The sequence below is a fragment of the Heptranchias perlo genome, chromosome 26, assembly GCF_035084215.1.
Source record: "Heptranchias perlo isolate sHepPer1 chromosome 26, sHepPer1.hap1, whole genome shotgun sequence".
Taxonomy (NCBI): Eukaryota; Metazoa; Chordata; class Chondrichthyes; order Hexanchiformes; family Hexanchidae; genus Heptranchias; species Heptranchias perlo.
Genome location: NC_090350.1, coordinates 33,381,415 through 33,402,054, shown reverse-complemented (window position 1 = coordinate 33,402,054; position 20,640 = coordinate 33,381,415). Strand labels below are relative to the sequence as shown.

The 20,640-nt window shown below is 40.4% G+C and overlaps 1 protein-coding gene across 2 annotated transcripts in view; it reads left to right on the top strand.

Annotated features, from left to right (window-relative positions):
- The window catches only part of pacrg (PARK2 co-regulated), a 175,834-nt gene that overhangs the window by 23,418 nt on the left and 131,776 nt on the right, over window positions 1-20,640 (top strand). The window contains exon 2 of one of the 2 annotated variants that reach the window (XM_068006737.1): window positions 19,303-19,437. The exons of the other annotated variant lie outside the window; for it this stretch is intronic. Within the exon in view, the coding sequence (XP_067862838.1) occupies window positions 19,303-19,437 (135 nt within the window). The remainder of the gene's footprint in view (window positions 1-19,302; window positions 19,438-20,640) is intronic. 2 annotated transcript variants of the gene reach the window in all.

Below are 20,640 nucleotides of genomic sequence, written 5' to 3'. Positions count from 1 at the left end.
TGGGGTGTAACAACCAAACTTAACTTGCCCACACTTGTGCACATTTCAACATGAGTTGTTGAATAATGATCTGAAGCAGGAACTTTAGCTGTTTTTTCCCCCTCCAAGCTCAGAAGTGCTGAGGGCAAATGTGGCACCCAATCTGCTGTCTGATAAAAGGTTTTTGTAAGGCTAGTCATACAATAATGTCGTTTTTTAAAGTTCCTTGTGATTAAAAGACACACAAAGTAGTAGCTCCTTGGATGTGAACAATGACGTCAGAGCCTCTTGACCTGATATGTCACTGCAGTGAGATTTAGAAACTAATAATTCAACATTGAATATCACATAATGGACATGATACATTCTTGAACAAATTCAAAACCTACTTACACTACTCCTTATAATGTAATTAGTTCTTCACAGAAATAAGATTTAAGAGCTTTCTTAATTCTCCTGTCTCCTCCAGTTTCAACTTATTTCTTATTTACCCTGTAGCATCTTCCATTAGTTGCTATTTTCGTTCAACTCTCCTTGTTTCTTGCCTTCTTCGATGATTCTTTTTCTTTCCGATTATGCCAACCTGTACAATAGTGTTTCACTCCCATCTAAAAGTCAATGGTGCAGGCAGACGTAGAGAGAATTGGACAGTACATAAGTAAATAATCTTGAGCACTGCGAAGAAACGGGTCAATAACTCTCAAGAAAGATTAACCATATTATAGTGCTATTCACCCAACCCAACACCATAAGGTGTAATTTCTTGTCAGTTAGAAATATTCAGTTCCTTAGCTAGATAATCCTATCCGATCTAGTATGCAGTGTCAATGCCTGGAAAAGCTGGTAGCAGAGTGGGAGTCCCCACGATAACTCAGTTGTACTTGTCACCGTTGGCAACTCCTGTGTTCTTTCAGCCCATAATCCACTCAGTGCTGGCATATTGTAATCCTGGTCCAGAGAAACCAAATGAATTCAATACACTCTGATGCCATGCTGACCAGATTTGATGAGGGTGGATTACCACATCTCAGTTTCCACTGTGAAGATTAAGGTGAGTGCAGCAGTACAGGGTCACCTATGCTTATGCCAGATCTCCATATTTATGAATGTCTCAACATTCTGTATCAGTCCTAAAAGCCCACCAAGAATGCTGATGGCCTGGTTGTATTCCCACAGTCTCTTCTCTGACCCGTGGTACTGCTGCCAAAGCAGTTCTGTCCTCTGTCCTCTATACATAGAAACTTAAATGAAGAGTTAGTCGCTACTTGTGGAACCATGGTTGCTGAAGGATGCATTGGGCCTTGGAAAACCAAGATTTGCTTTTAGTATTACAGTACAATTTCTGCACATCTTTTTGTGCCCCCAGTGACTACTGGAGAGAATTAAATGAAACCTCCAACTTTGATACAGATTTTTTTTTATTCGTTCATGGGATGTGGGCGTCGCTGGCGAGACCGGCATTTATTGCCCATCCCTAATTGCCCTTGAGAAGGTGGTGGTGAGCCGCCTTTTTGAACCACTGCAGTCCGTGTGGTGAAGGTTCTCCCACAGAGCTGTTAGGGAGTTCCAGGATTTTGACCCAGCGACGATGAAGGAACAGCGATATATTTCCAAGTCGGGATGGTGTGTGACTTGGAGGGGAACGTGCAGGTGGTGTTGTTCCCATGTGCCTGCTGCTCTTGTCCTTCTAGGTGGTCGAGGTCGCGGATTTGGGAGGTGCTGTCGAAGAAGCCTTGGCGAGTTGCTGCAGTGCATCCTGTGGATGGTACACACTGCAGCCACAGTGCGCCGGTGGTGAAGGAGTGAATGTTTCGAGTGGTGGATGGGGTGCCAATCAAGCGGGCTGCTTTGTTCTGGATGGTGTCGAGCTTGTTGAGTGTTGTTGGAGCTGCACTCATCCAGGCAAGTGGAGAGTATTCCATCACACTCCTGACTTGTGCCTTGTAGATGGTGGAAAGGCTTTGGCTACACCTTGTAGCTATGTACTCTAACATACAAAAAAAAGTTAGTTATTTTCCACAAATTTTGCTCTGTAATTGGAATATTGCATTTCAGTTATACTGTTTGTATAATTCCTATCCTAGTAATTACCTTTTCAAATTTTTCTGCCCTTCGTTTGGTTGTTATACAGAAGCATTTATGTTTATTTCTTATGTATTCTTCTGTCGACCATCTTTATACTGCCTTGTTTTTGAATAATTTTGTATTGACCTTGAGAAAATCATTCCTCCCAATTGTAATTGGACATCTACATTAATCTACTGGTTTTCCTTCATTCTACATCAGTTGCTATATGTTGTAGATAGCTTGTTTTGTGAAATACAAACACCTTTGTGGAGCCTGTTATCCCAAAAATTACCCCAATTTTATGTTAATGGTCAAGAATTAGTAGTGACAAGAAACTATCTTTTTTCCAAAAAAAAGCCACACAGTATCTCATCGTACTCTAATGTTGTAGAGCATGACCTAGCTTATGACTCATACAGGCTATGAATGAGGGGAATTGTTAAATAAATCAGTAAAGAAGATTTCACTTAGTCACAAGAGGGAGAGAGTCTCTATCTGACCGTTGATATATAACATATCTTTAGAGTAAAAGGTACTTGATCAAAATGTTGGTGCACTGCATTAGCTAATACAGCAGTGTATTTAGTGACAACAACACAGTAATCGAGGCAATTCATCAATTGCATTTAAAGACAGAGCTGAGATAATGCTGCTTGAACTGAAACCTTTGATTGCCTTGAGGCCAATAGTCGATATGCATCATTTCTGATGGAAACCTGACATCTTGGGATTAACCTCGTAGCTTGCCCTTCATGTGCTTTGGATGGATTGGTACAGCTTTGTATAAAATAATGTTTAAAAAAATGCTTCCTTACCAAAAAACTTGCCAGTTTCATTGTCTCACTCTATCATACCGTTTCTCATAGTATTCACAGTTTTTAAGATTTATCAGCCAGTTTACTCGTCATTCTCTCACCTGCTAATTAACTGTTACATTTCGCAGCCTTTACAGTTGATTAAAACTAAAGCAGTTCAGACATTTTGCGTTTGTGTTGGGATTTGGAGATTTGGTGCGTGAATCATGAGCTGCAGCCTTCAGGCCGTAGATTCTGTCTTCTTCCAAAGCGAGAATGCTACTTTTAAAAAAAAACATAAACAGAAGACAGAAACTGAGATTCATAGGTTAATGTCTTAACAAGCATCCATCAAGTCTGTTTTCCTTCTGTGAATTTCTGTCTGTTTATTAAAAAAATGCTAGTATCTGAGAAAATGAGTGCAATGGTTCCCCTAAATCAGCAAAAGCTAAATCTGAATCTTCAAAAATGATGCATGTCAAATCAATCAACGAAACTACAACATTGGTAAATCCTGAAAGATGTCTCTCTTGTTGCAAGTGTGAACTTGGCAAAACAGCAGTCAGACTGTGAGGGAAGCTGAGATCAGTTAGATTTTCAATAACATTCCATGAATCTTTCTCAATGGGAGACCAGGTGGCACCGTCAATAAATTTTAAAAATTTATTCTGTGGATGTGGGTGTCACTGCCAAGGTCGACATTTATTGCCTATCCCTAGTTGCCCTGAGAAGGTGGCGGTGAGCCTTCTTGAACCGCCGCAGTCCGTGTGGTGCAGATGCTTCCACAGTGCTGTTAGATAGGGAGTTTCAGGATTTTGATCCAGCTACGATGAAGGAACGGCCGAAATATGTCCAAGTCAGGATGGTGTGTAACTTGGAGGGGATGGTGTTCCCATGCACCTGCTGCCCTTGCCTTTCGAGGTGGTGGAGGTCGCAGGCATGGAGTCAAGTTACGATTGAGAAACTGCAGGTAGGAGTAGGGACTCAGAGGTACGTTGGTCAAATGCCTCAATCACACCAGATGCCCCAGCACCTCATCTGAGCGCTCGGGGTAACCGCATTTTTTAGTTTCATAAAATAATATTGATTTTTTTTTTTCTCTCTTTTTCGGATTTATTTTTATTTCAGTTAAATTATTTGCAACACATTTAGTTTTAGTTTTTGTCTTTGTTGATGAAAATACAATAATTTTCATAAGTGATTGTTTTCCTCCTCATCTTCATCTACAAAAAGTGCACTGGGCATGTAGTATTATGGGAATAGGGTTTTAATGCCAGTTGTTAGCTACTGTATATATTTTGGCTGTGTATGCAGTGACTGCTTCCTCCGATTCAGTGTATTCAAGCAAAATCTTTTTAAAATGAAGCAAGAATTGGGATTGATATTTGTTGCCTAGTAACTGTCTTTGTGTTTTTGGGATGTTAAGTCATTGCACCTGATCCTGCACCATCCAGCCCAGTGACTTATCTCCATTCACGGCACTATACAAGAGGTTTCTTCTGTTAACATCAGTTGCTAGGCCCTTGGATCACTTTTTATTAATTTCACAGATTACTTGCTTTTCTCTGTTAATTCTCAAGTTGTCATTTAACGTTGTCTTTTTCTCCACATTGCTTCCATGACCTTTTAACTTCAGAGGTAGTACTTAAAAGTCCGGAACATTCTTGACGTGCAAGACAGGCCTCTTCGACTTGAGGTATTTCTGTCCCAGGGCCAAAAATTCTGCTTTACTATTTGGTGGTTCGGATCAACAGGAATTTTATTTATTTGTCAGGTTATTCTCATTTGTCCCGCACCATTGTGAGCTGTATTCATCATTGTGCACACTCACACACAGGGAGTAAATTAACCCCAAAGAACAGGTGGGTTGGGGGTGGGTGGGAGGTAAAAATTACAGTTTTTTGAAGTGGGACTGTAACCGGGCTCCAACGCGCCCACTTCCAGGTTTAACCCAGATACGTTTGGATGCGTACTCGCATCGGAAAGCCGGAAGTCCCGTCCTTGCTCAATGACTATGGGCGGATTGTTAAAGGGGCAGTGTACCTCATTGCGATAGCTGAGGCACTTAATTTTTTGTGTATTATAAAGGTGAAACTAATTTAAACTTATTTGCACGGGTCTCCCATCATTTCTGATTCTCACCAGGTGAAAGCAAGCGAGAAGGGTCGGAACCATGAGGTGAGTGCCTTTATTGCACTGCTTATGGGCCACGGGAAGCAAGAGTGCTTCATCCAGGCACAAGAAGCTCACCTGGCGCGATTGTACCCCCGCGGTCGGCCGACTCCCCCCCCCCCCCCCCCCCCCCCACCCCCGTAGTAGACCCCCCGACCTCTACGCTTGACCCCTGATCGCTGACTCTTCTTTTAAAGATTTGGCAACAGGTTTGACTGGGAGAATTTGTATTGATTATGGGATTGGAACTATTATGTCGGAAGGTGGTGGGAGCAGCCCTGACGTTTGATAGCGGCTCTGGAAAGAGCTAGGCAAATATCTTCAGCTGTCAAGAGAGCTTATAGTTGTTGCTCTTCATCTGCCTTTGAACTCCTCCTGGCATCAGCCCCTGCACCCCCCCCCCCCAATCTTCTCCCAGCATCAGACACTTTTTTTTCCCCCTGCCTTCCAAGGCCCAGGATCCTTCCCTTCCTCCTTCCTCTCCGATCCCCTGTCAATCAAGCTAGCTGCCGGCCGCGAGACCCGGAAGTAAAATCTGTTGGCCTCAATTTAGGTCATGACCGCAGATTGCGACCCGCCAAGTTTAGTTCCGGGTCTCGCCCCCCCCCACCCTTCCGGCTCCATGTAAAAATCATGCCCATACTCACTTTCTAACACTAGGGTTGCCAACTCTGGTTGTTGATATTCCTGGAGGTTTGATCACATGGCCTTCTGCCTTCAACCACCCTGCCCAGTCAAACAGCCATTTTTCCCATCTTCAATATTTTTATAACCACTTAGTGAAAGTGTTTTTTTAAAAAAATGAAACTTTTTTAAAGCTCGTATGATTTTTTTCCTGGGTTGCTTGCGGCAACGTCCAGGAGATTAATCTTTAATTCCTGGAGACTCCAGGATAATTCTGGAGGTTTGGCGACCCTCTCGCACGCACACATACACCCTGAGTATTGACTGTTGTGGTGTGGTTCTTTAATTTAGAAATTGTTTGTATAATGTTGGAAAATATATTTATGTGCTCTGTTATGCTTACATACAATTTCATGTTCATTTTTTGCTGCTTATTATTATGTTATATCAAAAGTCAATTAAAACCATCTTTGTTAACAAAAACTACAAAAGTCCTGGCTCAGCAGCTGTGATACTGTCTGCTGCGAATGATACAGGGTTTGGAACCAGTGTTCTGTGTAATAAAAGAAAAATCAATTAGTAGAGAGAATGATGTAGGAAAAGAAATCATTCAAAGGCTGATGGATTGAAGTAGGGAATCAATAGGCAATGAAAATATGTTTTGTTGTGAGAGGAGTGTAATTGTTTGTTTAGAAACCTTTTTAAAGTGAATCTGTTTGAAAAGTTGAGATATCTGTAATCTGTATATAAAGCAGTCAATGATTATATACCAGAGTTGGGGAAAAACGGGAGCAGAATTTATTTTCTGAGCAACTTTGAAATTTGCCTCTGCTACATTTCATAAAGTACCTCGAGTTATTAGTCTCTTAATGCGGAGAAAAAAGTGACATTTCAAATCTACCTTGTTAGCTTTGACTTTTCTCAGCCTTGAAATAATACAACATAGGATAAGCAAAGGAAATAGAATTTCATTGTATTGTGAGCTGTTTTGTTGTCTGTACACTGGGAACGCAGGTAACACTGCAAGCCAATGCTCTGAGGTAGGCTGGTCCCAGCTAGACAAGCAATGGGAAGCTTCCCACTGTTCTACACAGGTGAGTTGCACGGTTTTAGCTGGTTAACCTCTGCCAACCTGCAATTAAGCTGTTTGGATTTGGGTAAAAGGAATGTGTCCCCACAAGGAGAGTGCATAATCCACAGTAGGTAAACACAAACCTACAGGTGGGTGTAGATTTTTCAGTAGCTTGAATTGGAGACTCTCAAACATGGTGATGGGTTCCCATTTAGGTCACGCACCTAACTGTTCAAAAAAAAATGAGGGAAAGGTGGTTTGTTTGACTGAATGCTATTCCAGTGGTCTCGTGTTTGGAAATGCTGTGTTTTAAAAAAAAAAGTCATTTGTGTTAACAACGTGATAAAATCTAAAGCCATCTAGGCCGTGCCTCCTTTGTTCCTTCCTCACAGGTGCTGCTCTCCTTCCCAGTCCTTTCTTGCCCTCAAACAGCAGACGCCTGTGAAATCTCCTGTTTCCAACAGATGCTGTGACCTTAATGCCCTCAAACGCTTGTCAAACTGCCTTGTTTCTTCTTGCCCAGAAGACAAGACAAATGACGCTGTCTTGCTCAGATTCCTCTTGCTTACTAATTCTGTCATATTTCTCCATCTTCTCTTGTCTGTTATCACCATCCGGATAAAGGTTTGTATTTAATGATGATTATTACAGAGAGGTCTGACAACGAATGAGATTAATGAAAGAAATGTATATGCTCTTTACTTGATTAAAATTAAAACAAATGTAAGAGGCTTGTGCTATACTTTTGCTTTCTGTGATTGCGTACCGTATATTTAAAGCAATGTCTTCATTTTTCATTTCAGAGATGCTTATTAGCTTCTTAAAAAAGCTTTTATTTTCTGAAGATATAATATTCTAAAATAATGGCTGTCATGTTTTATTTATGGTTGATTGTACTGAATTCAAGAAAGCATAACTTTACATTGGGATTCAGAGATTGGGAGCTACTGGGAAGACCTAGTGTTTATACAGTAAGCAAATCAACTGTGAAGAAATAAACACATTTGTTCCCCAGTCAGCTCTCTGAAATATGTTCCTAGTATCGAGTTATGGTCTTTGTGCATTCAGACCAGCATGATCATTCGTCTATAAATAAAATTCAACTGTGTTTTATTATTTATAAATCTAACATTTTCAAAACATTTTTTTTCTTGCAAGCCCGTCATTTTATGCCAAAAATAAATATAAGAGGGCTTGAGAAGAAATGAGCCATGCTAGTTTTAAATTGATTCCTTTATCAGTGGAGCAGCGCATGCAGTATACTGTTTGTGACCGAGACAAAAATAATTCATGAACTTTCTTTGCATTCTTGTAGATCTTTTCATTTCATTTTTTCATTTCAAAAAAATGAAAAGATTTCTCCCCTCCCCCCCCCCCCCCCCCCCCCAAATCTCTCATCTCTCCTTAAGATTTTGGGTTCTTGCTGGGGTCTAGTTCCAATGCCTTGCTCGAGAGGCAGTTATTCATGTGTGAGCCTTGACAAAGGTAGGTTGTTCTATCAAAGGGCACACCACAGACGAGCCTGATCTTACACACACACACACACACACTTCAGAGGGCAATCGCAGCGTCCCTTTTGGTGTCCTACCTGAGATCAACTAACTGAGCCCAGACTAGGGATTGAACCTGGGATCTTCCTAGTCCTTAAGTGTTGGCCACTCATTGAATAAGCTTGCTGAACCATCCAGGGCTAAAAGGGTTAAATTATGACGAGAGGTTGCAAACTCCAGGACCTCCAGCTCAGCTCTGCCACAGTTGTATAAACTTCTGATTAGACCCCCCTATCCGGAGTACTGCATTCAGTTCTGGGCACCGCACCTCAGGAAGGATATATTGGCCTTGCAAGGGGTGCAGCCCAGTTTCACCGGAATGATACCTGTGCCAAAGGGTTAAATTATGAGGACAGGTTGTTTAGACTAAGCTTGTATTCCCTTGAATATTAAGGAGCGATCCAATTGAGGTGTTTAAGATGATCAAAGGAGTTGATAAGGTAGATAGAGAGAAACTATTTCCTCTGGTGGGAGAGTCCAGAACAAAGGGACATAACCTTAAATTTAGAGCTCGGCTGTTCAGGTGTGATGTCATAAAACACTTCTTCACACGAAGGGTCGTGGAAATCTGGAATTCACTCCCCCAAAAAGCTGTTGAGGCTGGGGGTCAATTGAAAATTTCAAAACTGAGATTGATAGATTTTTGTTAGGCAAGGTTATTAAGGGTTCCGGAACCAAGGTGGGTTGATGGAATTAAGATACAGATGAGCCACGATCTAATTGAATGGCTTAACAGGCTTGAGGGGTTGAATGGTCTACTCTTGTTCCAGTGCTCCGATCGTTCCTAGGGGAGCTGATTTTAATATTTTTTTTGTCTTGAGTTATATTTTTCAGGTTAATCACAGGGGGACGGGACTGGTTTCTGTTTTGTGAGCTTGCTGTAAGCTGTCTCTGTGGCACTTCACTTTCAGGTACCATTGTACCGTGCCATGGGAGCAGTGGATGCAAGTTAATGCCAGCAGTTTTCCCAGTTGGTGACTGACCTTAAATGAACTACTTGCAGAAATCATCGGGCATCATGCATCATTCTTCTCCACGGGGGAAGAGTGGCAAGTCAATTCAGGCCAGCCTCCTGCATTTTCCAGCAGCTGCTTGCTGAATGCTAGGACAGGCTGCCATTCTGACCTCTCGGACAGTCAATGGAGCATGTAACAATGTGACCTAAAAATAGGGAGAAAATAACTTCTTCACCAAACATTTTAAACAAATGATGAGCACAAGTGAGAAATGGTGACTGAAACTAAAGTTAATGGGTGGGGAAGTATGAGTAACACAGAGGCAGAGCAGTAGACCTGGGGAGAAAGGGAGCTGTAAATCAGTGAGAAAAGATCAGAGTAACATTGAATAATTTATAATGTTGCCAACACTTGGAATTTTATGATTTTGCACTGTTGTTTTAAGGTGTGCAGTTCACTGGAGGTAGAGTGGGGAACTCGTAGTTGCCAATCATCCAGGGTTTGACCGGCATTTCAAGCCCTGGTTTGCACGGTCTGAGTGGCGGTGGTGTTTCGAGCCACAGTTCGCCCATCTGTGTGCCATCGTGGGAAGGCCTGCTGTTTGAGGTTGCTGAACTCCTCGTACATTGCGCTGCTACGTTTCAGCACCTGTGCAGAAGAGACAAATCGTGGCGAGTTCAACGACTTCGCACACAACTTTCCCACCACCTCATGAACTAGGACTCAAAATGCTACAGGCACAAAGTTCTGAGCAGTGTGCTGTGTTGAGAGGGGCAGCTGGACAGCCAGCAGCTCCGGTTGAACCCTGGAAGGGGGGTTGGGGGATCTGCCACTTCAGCAAGTCACAGCTCCAGGTGAGCTTTTCAACAGTGAGAACATTCAGTACATTTGCTGCAGAGATGGATTCACTGTGTTTGTGCTCAAATACAGAAATGTTTTTAGCACAGTCAATGGACAGAAGTTTTTTTTAAAAAAGAGCCTGCATTTGTATAGCACCTTTCGGACCTCCCAAAGCATTTCAAAGCCAATGAAGTACTTGTGAAGTGTAGTCACTGTTGTAATGTAGGAAACACAACAGCCAATTTGTGCACAGCAAGATCCCACAAACAGCAATGAGAGAAATGACCAGATAACCTGTTTTACTGATGTTGGTTGAGGATAAATATTGGCCAGGACACCGGGGAGAACTCCCTTGCTTTGAAATAATGCCATGAGATCTCTTGCATCTGTCTCATCCGAAAGATGGCACCTCCGACAATGCAGCACTCCCTCGGTACTGCACTGAAGTGTCAGCCTGGTTTACAGAGTCAAGTCTCTGGAGTGGGACTTGAACCCACAACCTTCAGATTCAGAGAGGAGAGTGCTAGCGCTGAGACTTTTATACATATTGATGGGCAGGTAGATACGTGAATAAAATAGTCAAATCCTGTTAGTAACTAGTAAACTTTTTTTTAAATTAACTTTTTTAAATTTAGACATCCTGGAAAATAAATAAAATAATCAAATCCTGTCTGGAATTGTAAGGAACTTGTTTGTAGAGAATGTGCTAAGTTATAACTACTACAACATGTCTGTCATACGTGAGGTCATTGGGTTTCAGTTTGTTTAGAAAAAAACCAAACTGAATTGTGCAATGTGATCCGAGAAGGCCACTAAAAGTGCTGAAATCCACTAATAAAAAGGAATTGAACGTGTTCGGTCACCTTGAAGCAGTGGCCTTGGTCAATGGGCCTTTTTCGGGACATATTTTTCTGTTCTTGAAACAATAACACAAAATGCTGGGAACACTCAGCAGGTCTGTCAGTTTCCATGGAGAGAACAGGTGAATTCATGTTTCAGGTCTGGACCCTTTGTCCGAACCTCCGTTGTTATTTCGGATGTCTGCTTTTTGGGGGGCGGTGTCAGCTTTATTGAAACTGCTCATCAGGTTTTCTCGGTTTTGTTGGTTGAGATGCAGAAGAGAGAGAAAGTAAGTGAATTTTCCTCGCACATTTTTCTTGGTGAATCAAATGCATTAAAACAATCGTGCAAGATCAACAAACTGAGAACGAAATCGTAAGTGCAGGTAACGCTGTTTCCATCCGGGCTGTACTCGGATTTTTTTTTTTACTGCCTGCTTTAAATGTCTCTTCTCCTGCACAGAGATCTGCTCCGGGATGAATATTGAGAGCTCGCAGGGCAGCAGTACCCGCACCTTGTCATCTGTCTTTAGATTAATGGGAGGGTCACTGTCAATCCCTGTGAGAGATGAAAACATCCTGACAAGTGGATACAAAACAAGAGCCTGGCAGTAAATCCCAGTGAGAAACACCTGTCACATAACCTGCATACAAGAAACTAGAGCCATCAGAAGTGATCGCTTGTGAGAGATGCGATTGTCGCAGAAAATCAACACCCGACATTAGAGTGTTGGATATACTATAGCATTGTGATGAATCACTGTGGAATAAAAAAAAAGGCTACTCTGATAAGTGAAGGCGCAAAACAATCATATCATAGAAAACGGTGGCATTAAGCTATCATGTTTATATTGAGCTATTTGTGAGAGATGAGAGTTTTGTGGTGAGCCATAAGATATGGTGTCATCGTATTATGTTATGTTACTGGCAGAAACCAATAGTCATCGCAAGAAGTGGGCGTAATGGTGACAGCAAATTGACGTGAGAAACTGGAGCATTTCGCTGAGTTATTGTGTGAAATCAGAATGCTGCGTATTTCATGGAGTGTCGTTATGTGAAACAAGAGTATCACAAGCATCTGAGTGAATTGCAGCAACCACTCTAAGCTGAAAGGTTCCCATTAAAATTAATGGGATTCTTGTACATTTCTGTACTAAGACACTAAAGGAAAATGAAGGATACTGTAATGTCATTATGAATATAAAATGGATAATGAGTATAGAAAATGATGCAAAATGAGTGTGAATCTACCTCTGGGCGTTCGCGAAGTCATTACTTTCATTTGAACTATTTGAATATGGCACAGTGATCACAAAGATGAGCGATGACTTGTTGAGGTTGTCCACTGATTCAAGCTCCTCCATCACCACAAAGTGACCCATGCTCTGCTGTAATATACCATTGTATTATGGGCACATTGAAACAACCCTTAAATTCTCAGTGTTCATTTCTTGAGTAATGTGATGAATTTAATAGGAGTAAAAATAACAATGACCATAAAATGAAACTGCTTATTAACTCTGTTTATGTAACTGCACATTCATTGAGTTTGCTTGTAAAATATACTCTTCAGATGTCAACTTGGCTCAGTTCCGCTGCAGGATTAAAGGTGTCAGGTTGGGTCAGTTAGCAGCACTCTTGCCTTTTGTTGGAAGGTTGCGGATTGAATCCCTACTTCAGGACTGGAGCACGTAAAAGGGCTGACATGTAAATGCAATGCTGAGGGAGGGCAGCGTTTTGAGGAGTGCTGCCTTATGGATGAAATATTACAACAAGGCTCTGTCTGTCACTTCACATGAGCATAAAAATCCTATGGCACAATTCTAAGAAGACCAGGGACTTTTTCCGATGTCCTGGCCAGCATACCTCCCTCCCTGCTGATGAGCTAAACTGATGAATGGTTTTACCTCTTTACTGTTCGATCTTCTGTAGCACTACTGACAGTAAGTTGGAGGATATGCTATGCTGCAAGAACAGAAGTATTTTACCATGCGTCGCATAATGTATTTTTCTACTGCTAAGGTGGAGCTGTGTAACCTGGTCTGTCCCTCTAAAGCTACACGGTCTAATTGCTGTTAGTAATTTTGTTAGGGCAATTAGAGGCTCATTCCTCATAGGAACGTCCTGGGGTCAATCAGAGGGTAATTGTTTCCATATAGATTAGCAGGTGTTGGCTCTATCCAAGGACAGAAAACTCAGCTCTATATTTGTAGTTATTAAAGATTTCTTGGATCTGTCATGAAGTCTGAAATGTGATGCTGATGTGCTGGAAGCAAGACTTTTTATATAGACTAGTAGATCTTCTGAGGCGTCACAGTGAGTCAGGAAGGATTTATTGGCCTTGGAAGGGGCAAGGTGCATATTCAGAATAAAGCTGAGCTTAAAGGGTTAAATTATGAGGATAGGCTTGGCTTGTAATTCCTGGGGTTTAGAAGGTTGAGGGATGATCTAATCGGGGTGTTTAAAATGATAAAGGGATTTCATAGTGTAGATACAGAAACTATTTCCTCTGGTGCGGAATCCAGAACAAGAGGGCATAATAAAATTAAAGCTAGGCCATTCAGGAGTGAAATCAGGAAGCACTTCAACGACAAACAACTTACATTTATACAGCACCTTCAACGTAGTAAAAAGTCCCAACGTGCTTCACAGGAACGATTATCAAACAAAATTTGACAACGAGGTCATGCAGAGATATTAGGAAAAGTGACCACAAGCTTAGTCAAAGAGGTAGGTTTTAAGGATCGTCTTAAAGGAGGAGAGGGTGGTCGAGAGATGGAGAGGTTTAGGGAGGGAATTCCGGAACTTGGGGCCGAGGCAGCTGAAGGCACAGCCGCTAATGGTGGGGCGATGGAAATTGGGGATGCGCAGGAGGCCCCAGAATTGAAGGAGCATAGAGATCCCTTCAGATCCCTTCACACACAGAGTGGTGGAAATCTGGAACTCTCTCCCCTCAAAGGCTGTGGATGCTGGGTCAATTGAAATTTTCAAGACTATGAGCAATAGACCTTTGTTATGTACGGGGATAAAGGGATATGTAACAAAGGCGAATAAATGGAGTTGAGGTACAGATCTGCCATGTTCTAACTCAATGGAGGAACAGGCTCGAGGGGCTGAATGGCGTACTCCTGTTTCTATATTCCTGGAGGATATGCTGAGGTGTGAGGTCCGAAGTTGGATGGATAAAGTATGACAGAAATGAGTGTGATATTTAGAGATTGCTTGCAATAGCAAAGACTTAATATATTACCAGTTGACTTCCTGTGACATTGCACACGGAGTTAAGAGCATGTCTTAAAATGAAACTGGGTTAAAGGTGGGAATAATTATACCAGGGCAGGTAGATGTAATTCAGTCTCCATGTTAAAGCCAAACATTCCATCTTTATTTTTTATATAACAATAATTTGATTTTATATTATTATTTATAGTTAAATAGCAAAATATATGGCAAAACTAAATGCAGAAAAATAGAATTGGTTGGAGCGTATGATTTCTTTGCAGTACAGGTTGTGTACATGAGAAATGTAAAATGAATGGCCGACAGTGCCACCACTGGAAAGAGGGTGTAACTACAGCGTGACAAGTTACATAGCCAGTTTCCATTATAAATGTAAACGTGGGAATTTTTATAATGGGAACTAATTGACACAAAAGTGTGACAAAAATGTGACAACGGGCAGCGACATCTTGTAGTCAGGACATGTGTGCAGCCATAAGATCTTTGACATAGTATAGACATGTAAGCAGATCTCCTGTGCTGTTGCTCCTGTTGAGTTAGAGGATTGCTGGTATGTAGTCTGAACCATTAAAGAATACTAAGTAATCTTAAAGTTTCCAATAGCTCAGCTGAAGCAGAATGTTGAGTTATGTCAGTTGTTTTGTATGTACTTTTTGTGTTCAATGTTTATCTGTGAGAGAAGATTGCATTAAGTATAAATAAATCCAAGGCTTTTGTCTTGACCTCTTTCAGCTGAGAAAATAAAACTTAATTTGCATTTCTGCAATCTAAAGTAATGCAATTTTATTACAGTTTTCCTTGGGGTTACAAAAGAAAAACCTTCATATGAACGGATGTGAGGTATTATTGCATGATGTGTCGATAACTGCGTGAATTCAAAGACCTTTTAGCTAATCAAGAGTGTATTATAGAGCATTAATTTGCAATACTGCAAGAACTAAGGTGATTTTGGCTCCATGCTCCCTGAGCAGTCAAGAGCCTGCAGGGAAGTCACAGTTGCTCATGTTGGAAAGCAAGAGAATGCACTGGCAGCATAGATTTTTTTTTCCCTATTCCTTGTAAAGCTGACCTTTTTATTACATAGAATGTACAGCACAGAAACAGGCCATTCGGCCCAAAAGATCCATGCCATTGTTTGTGCTCCACACAAATCTCCTCCCTCTCTACTTCATCTAACCCTATCAGCATATCCTTCTATTCCTTTCTCCCTCATGTGTTGATCTAGCTTCCCCTTAAATGCATCTATGTTAGTCGCCTCAACTATTCCTTGTGGTAGCGAGTTCCACATTCTAACCACTCTCTGGGTAAAGAAGTTTCTCCTAAATTCCCTATTGGTTTTATTAGTGACTATCTTATATTTTTGGCCCCTAGTTCTGGTTTTCCCTGCAAGTGGAAATATCTATTCCATATCTATCCTATCAAACCCTTTCATAATCTTAAAGACCTCTATCAGGTCACCCCTCAGTCTTCTCTTTTCTAGAGAAAAGAGCCCCACATGCTTGATCTTTCCTGATAGGTAGATCCTCTCCGTTCTGCTATCATCCTAGTAAATCTTTCGTGCACCTTCTCCAGTGCCTCTGTTTCCTTTTTATAATATGGAGACAAGAACTGTTCACAATATTCGAAGTGTGGTCTAACCAAGGTTTCAAACAAATTTAACATAACTTCTCTGCTTTCCAGTTCTATCCCTCCAGAAATGAACCTCAATGCTCTTATTAACCTGTGTTGTTACTTTTAGTGATTTGTGTATCTGTACCCCTAGATCCCTCTGCTCCTCAACCCCATTTAGACTCTTAATATCCAAGCAGTATGTGTCCCTTATTCTTCCTACCAATATATTATACCTCACTTATCTATATTGAAATTCATTTGCCAAATACACACCCGTTCTGCAAGTTTGTTAATGTCTTCCTGTATTCTGTCACAGTCCTCCTTGGTAATAACTATGCCCCCCCCCCCCCAATCTGATGCCGTCTGCAAATTTTGAAGTTATGCTTCCAATTCCCAAGTCCAAATTGTTTATGTAAATAGTGAACAATGGTGGTCCCAGCACCGATCCTTGTGGAACACCACTTCCCACCTTTTGTCAATCTGAGTAATTACCTTTAACCCCTACTCTCTGTTTCCTGTTTTGTAGCCAGCTTGCTATCCATTCTGCTACTTGTCTCCTGACTCCACATGCTCTGACCTTAGTCACGGGTCTACTATGTGATACCTTATCGAAGGCCTTTTGAAAGTCCAAATATATTACATCTACTGCATTACCCTTGTCTACCCCTCCTATTTCTACTTCAAAGAATTCAATAAGGTTGGTCAAGCATGATCTTCCCTTTTGAAATCCGTGCTGATTATTCTTTAATATGTTTTTGGTTTTTAGATGTTTTTCTATTACATCTTTGAGTAAGGATTCCATTATTTTTCCTGCCACCGATGTTCAGCTAATTAGTCTATAGTTCCCTGGACTGGTTCTATCTCCCTTTTTTAAATATAGGAATCACATTAGCTATCCGCCAGTCCTCTGGCACTATTCCCTTGTCTAATGAATTTTTATATATGTGTAATAGTGCCTCTGCTATCTCTCCCCTAACTTCTTTTAATATGTGCAGATGCTTGTTTGGTTCAAATGTTTTTTGTTTCTAAGTTTGATTAGTTTATCAATTATCTCCCCCCCCCCCCCCCCCCCTTTCTATCTTAAATGTCTTTAAATCTTTTTTGATCTCTTCTTCTAATGGCATGCTCACCATGTTGGTCTCCCTGGTAAACACTGAGGCAAAGTAATTATTTACTATTTCTGCCATTTCACTATCATTATCTGTGAGTTTATCGTGTGCATCCCTTAGTGGCCCTATTCCTCTCCTGATTTAGCTGTGTAGAACAAGCAATGAGAATGGGTACCTATTTTAATTAAGAGAGTGAATAATGATTCTAAGCTGCACAAATTATGAATGAATTGAATTGGTGAACTGATGTAAAAATGCTAGTGCGGACAAATTCAGACTGGCGCAGTTAATTTCCCTTAGTGAGAGTGTGATTCTTGCCAACTTGGTGCCATACGGGTTTAGACTCTGAACCAGATTTTGAAAAAAAATTTAGGAACAAGTGGGTTGAAAATGACAGCAGATCTTCCCTTGTGTGTTCACTGTCCTTTTGTACACTAACTGCTCAAAATGGGAGGAGTGAAATGCTGACACAACCTCTTCACAACCGAGTCTCTCCGAAAAACAGAGCATTTTAAAAAAAAAGTTAAAATGTATTTGAATTAAAAAAAAATAAACATTTGAAGGACAGCAGCACACATTGTAAAATGCGGCAAGGAAAAGCAAAACATTTGAACCAAACAAGGACATGGATTCAATTAGGAAACTATTAGCTCATACCCCAATTTAGAAAGTCAGAGTTTCAGTTTCCTCCCTGTGCAGTTTCAGAATATATTTGTACAACTATTTTGTGATCAAGCACTCTTCATATTTTGTCCAATTTATATAACTAATGGTAGCAGCAAGTCTTAATTTTTTTTGAAGTCCTTATTTTTGTATTGCAAATGTAGTTTGACAGTATCATGATACATCACTTTTGTACAAATTGCAGTGCATTGCTGATACATATTATATATGGCACAATTTTTCAAATGGCCATATGGTCCATTCATTACATTCAGCAAAAAAAAATCATACATTTTTGGCCCTGCTTTAATATTTTAGCTGGGGTGACCGAGTTCCCAGACTGTTGTATAATTTATTGAGCTCTTGAAAAGAGAATTCCTTTGTAAACATGCTCCCAAGTACTAAAACCACTTGGAAGTAAGCCTCAAGTGTATTGCACAGTTCAGCGGTGTCACTCTTGTTGTGACAGGTACTACGTTTGGAATTAGAAAAAAACCATCAGCAAGTTCTCTCATTGAATCATCATCTTGGGGTGGAGGGCGGGTAGTGGAGGTTTTTGTGATACGATCACATCTGATGAGTTGAGACAGTATTCTGGAGACTGATGTTCAGCCATTGTTTCCACCTCTTGCAAACCAAAAATGAAAGACTGGAAGAATGTCACTTTCTTAAATTATTCATGTTTTGCAGTGGAGAATAGTGCTATAGAATAATAGGATTTTATATGACATAAGATGGAGTATTGTCTGTATTAATGTCTCTCCCAACCAATTGTAAACAATTTTACAACACCAAGTTATAGTCCAGCAATTTTATTTTAAATTCACAAGCTTTCAGAGGCTTCCTCCTTCCTCTGGTAAATGTTCAGGAGCTCCTGAACATTTACCTGAGGAAGGAGGAAGCCTCCGAAAGCTTGTGAATTTAAAATAAAATTGCTGGACTATAACTTGGTGTTGTAAAATTGTTTACAATTATCAACCCCAGTCCATCACCGGCATCTCCACATCATGTCTCCCAACCAATGTAGTGTCGAATTACAGCATTGATGCCAATTTAAGTCCTCCACTATTGTTACAAAGTTGATATAATTATTGGTCAGTTGATGGGATAACTTTTCAAGAGTTAACTAATTAATTACCTGTTTATCATGTATGCTGACCATGTCTTTTTTTGATGATAAATTTACACTGTCATCACCAGGAGTAGTTAGGATATGGATTCCAATATTCTATAGGGAAAAGCATGCTTAAGCAAATACAATTTAACTTTGTGCAATATCCTTGTGTAATACTCTGAATTTGTCATCTCAAATTGTCCCACCATTAACGCAACTATTTCATCCGACTTTTACACAGCGCAAAATGCTCTCCCCAGACACAGTTCAAATTTGGAAGGACAAAATTATGAATTTTACTGGGTGTTTTTCAAAGTTCAAGTAGACAAAATCTGAAAATTTCACAAGTCCCAGATTGCACTTAACTGAAATCCTAGTTACAACACTGTCGAACTATAACTCAAACTTCCAGGTGCCAGTGATTGTGTCTTGCTCATGTGTTGAGAACTAATGTCTCTCTAAGGCCAAATGTAAAAACAGGCTAGTCCATATTGAATCGGTTTGTCTAAATATACCTAACATTTTTTTTTTGAAGTGTAGTCACTGTTTCCTATGTTGGCTGTAAAGCGCTTAGGGTCATCCTGAGGCCGTGAAAGGCGCTATATAAATGCAAGTCTTCCTTGCTCTTTAATATCATCAGGAAAATAACTTGTGCCCTTGCTCCTTTGATAGGTTGATAGGCCTCCAGTGGCTGGAGCATTTAAAGAGAGACGTATAAAACCAACAGCATTTCGAAAGTTTTACGAACGAGGTGACTTTCCCGTTGCCATGGAACATGACACAAAAGGAAATCGAATAGCCTGGAAGGTTGGTGTGATATTAACTTATATAACATTCAAGTAGCATCTTCTGCCAGGAGCAAATTTAGCTCATCAATTATTTTGATTGAGTATTTTAGTAAATGGCACTGTAAACATACCCTTGAGGCAGCTCTCTGTCCCATTCTAATGATTAAATTATGTGCTTTGAGAGATGACAGGGTCAGAAGTGCTTTGAAAAACCTTTTTACCCAGCCATCTATTTCCATTTTTATGAGGACTTGTAAGACTCAGCTATTCCAACCAGTCTATCATTGATAACTGATATGCATCAGACTTAGTTCATTGTCATAACTTCATCCTGTACTGCAGGCTGTATCTTGGAATGCAACCTTTAATTAGCTAAATAGCCAGGTCATAATTGTGTACCATCCGTAATCAAGCGTAGAATGTAAACTAAGCTGGGACCGATACCACAACTCTTCACTTCCTATGCAGGATTGCTAATGTAATCAGTGTCAGACACGTCCCTATCACTGAGTGACCTCCAGCCTGAAATCATTGCGTCTCCTCCATTTTCCCTTGTGAAAGGTTAATTGGTTTAGAAATGAATCGATTAGTTCTAGTCTCTAATGCTGTTATTCAGCTTTTACAAAAAATGGCATAACAGAAATCCCTTTTATTAATCCAATTCAGTTTATTTTCTCTCAACAATTTATATCTTAAGTGCCATGACAAGGGACCACATTGGAGCATTTTTAAACTGATGTAGGAAATTAGAGATTTCATTACTGAGAAAGCTTTTGTTTCCATATCTTGGAATGCTTACAAAGTCACAAAGCAATGAATCTTAAAGTGGACAGTGCTTTTTTTAGAAGCAGCAATAAATGTTCGCTAGTTTGTTCAGATTTTTCATAAAATAGATGGGGAATAAATTCAAATTTGAATAAACTTGTTCCAGGATATCAATATTTATAATTCTTTAATTAATCTTACACTGTATACAAAATATACAGTTAAATAATACAAGTAATGTAGATAAAAACAGAATATGCTGGAAATACTCAGCAAGTCAGGCAGCATCTGTGGAGAAAGAAACTGAGTTAACGCTTCAGGTCGATGATCTTTCGTCAGAACAAGTAATGTAGGTAGTCTGTACCACTACTGTTCGTTGGACGTGGTTGTACTGTTTTGGTCTTGTTGAACACCCACAAGCTACTGTGGAATATCTGAATATTCCCAATGCATCAGT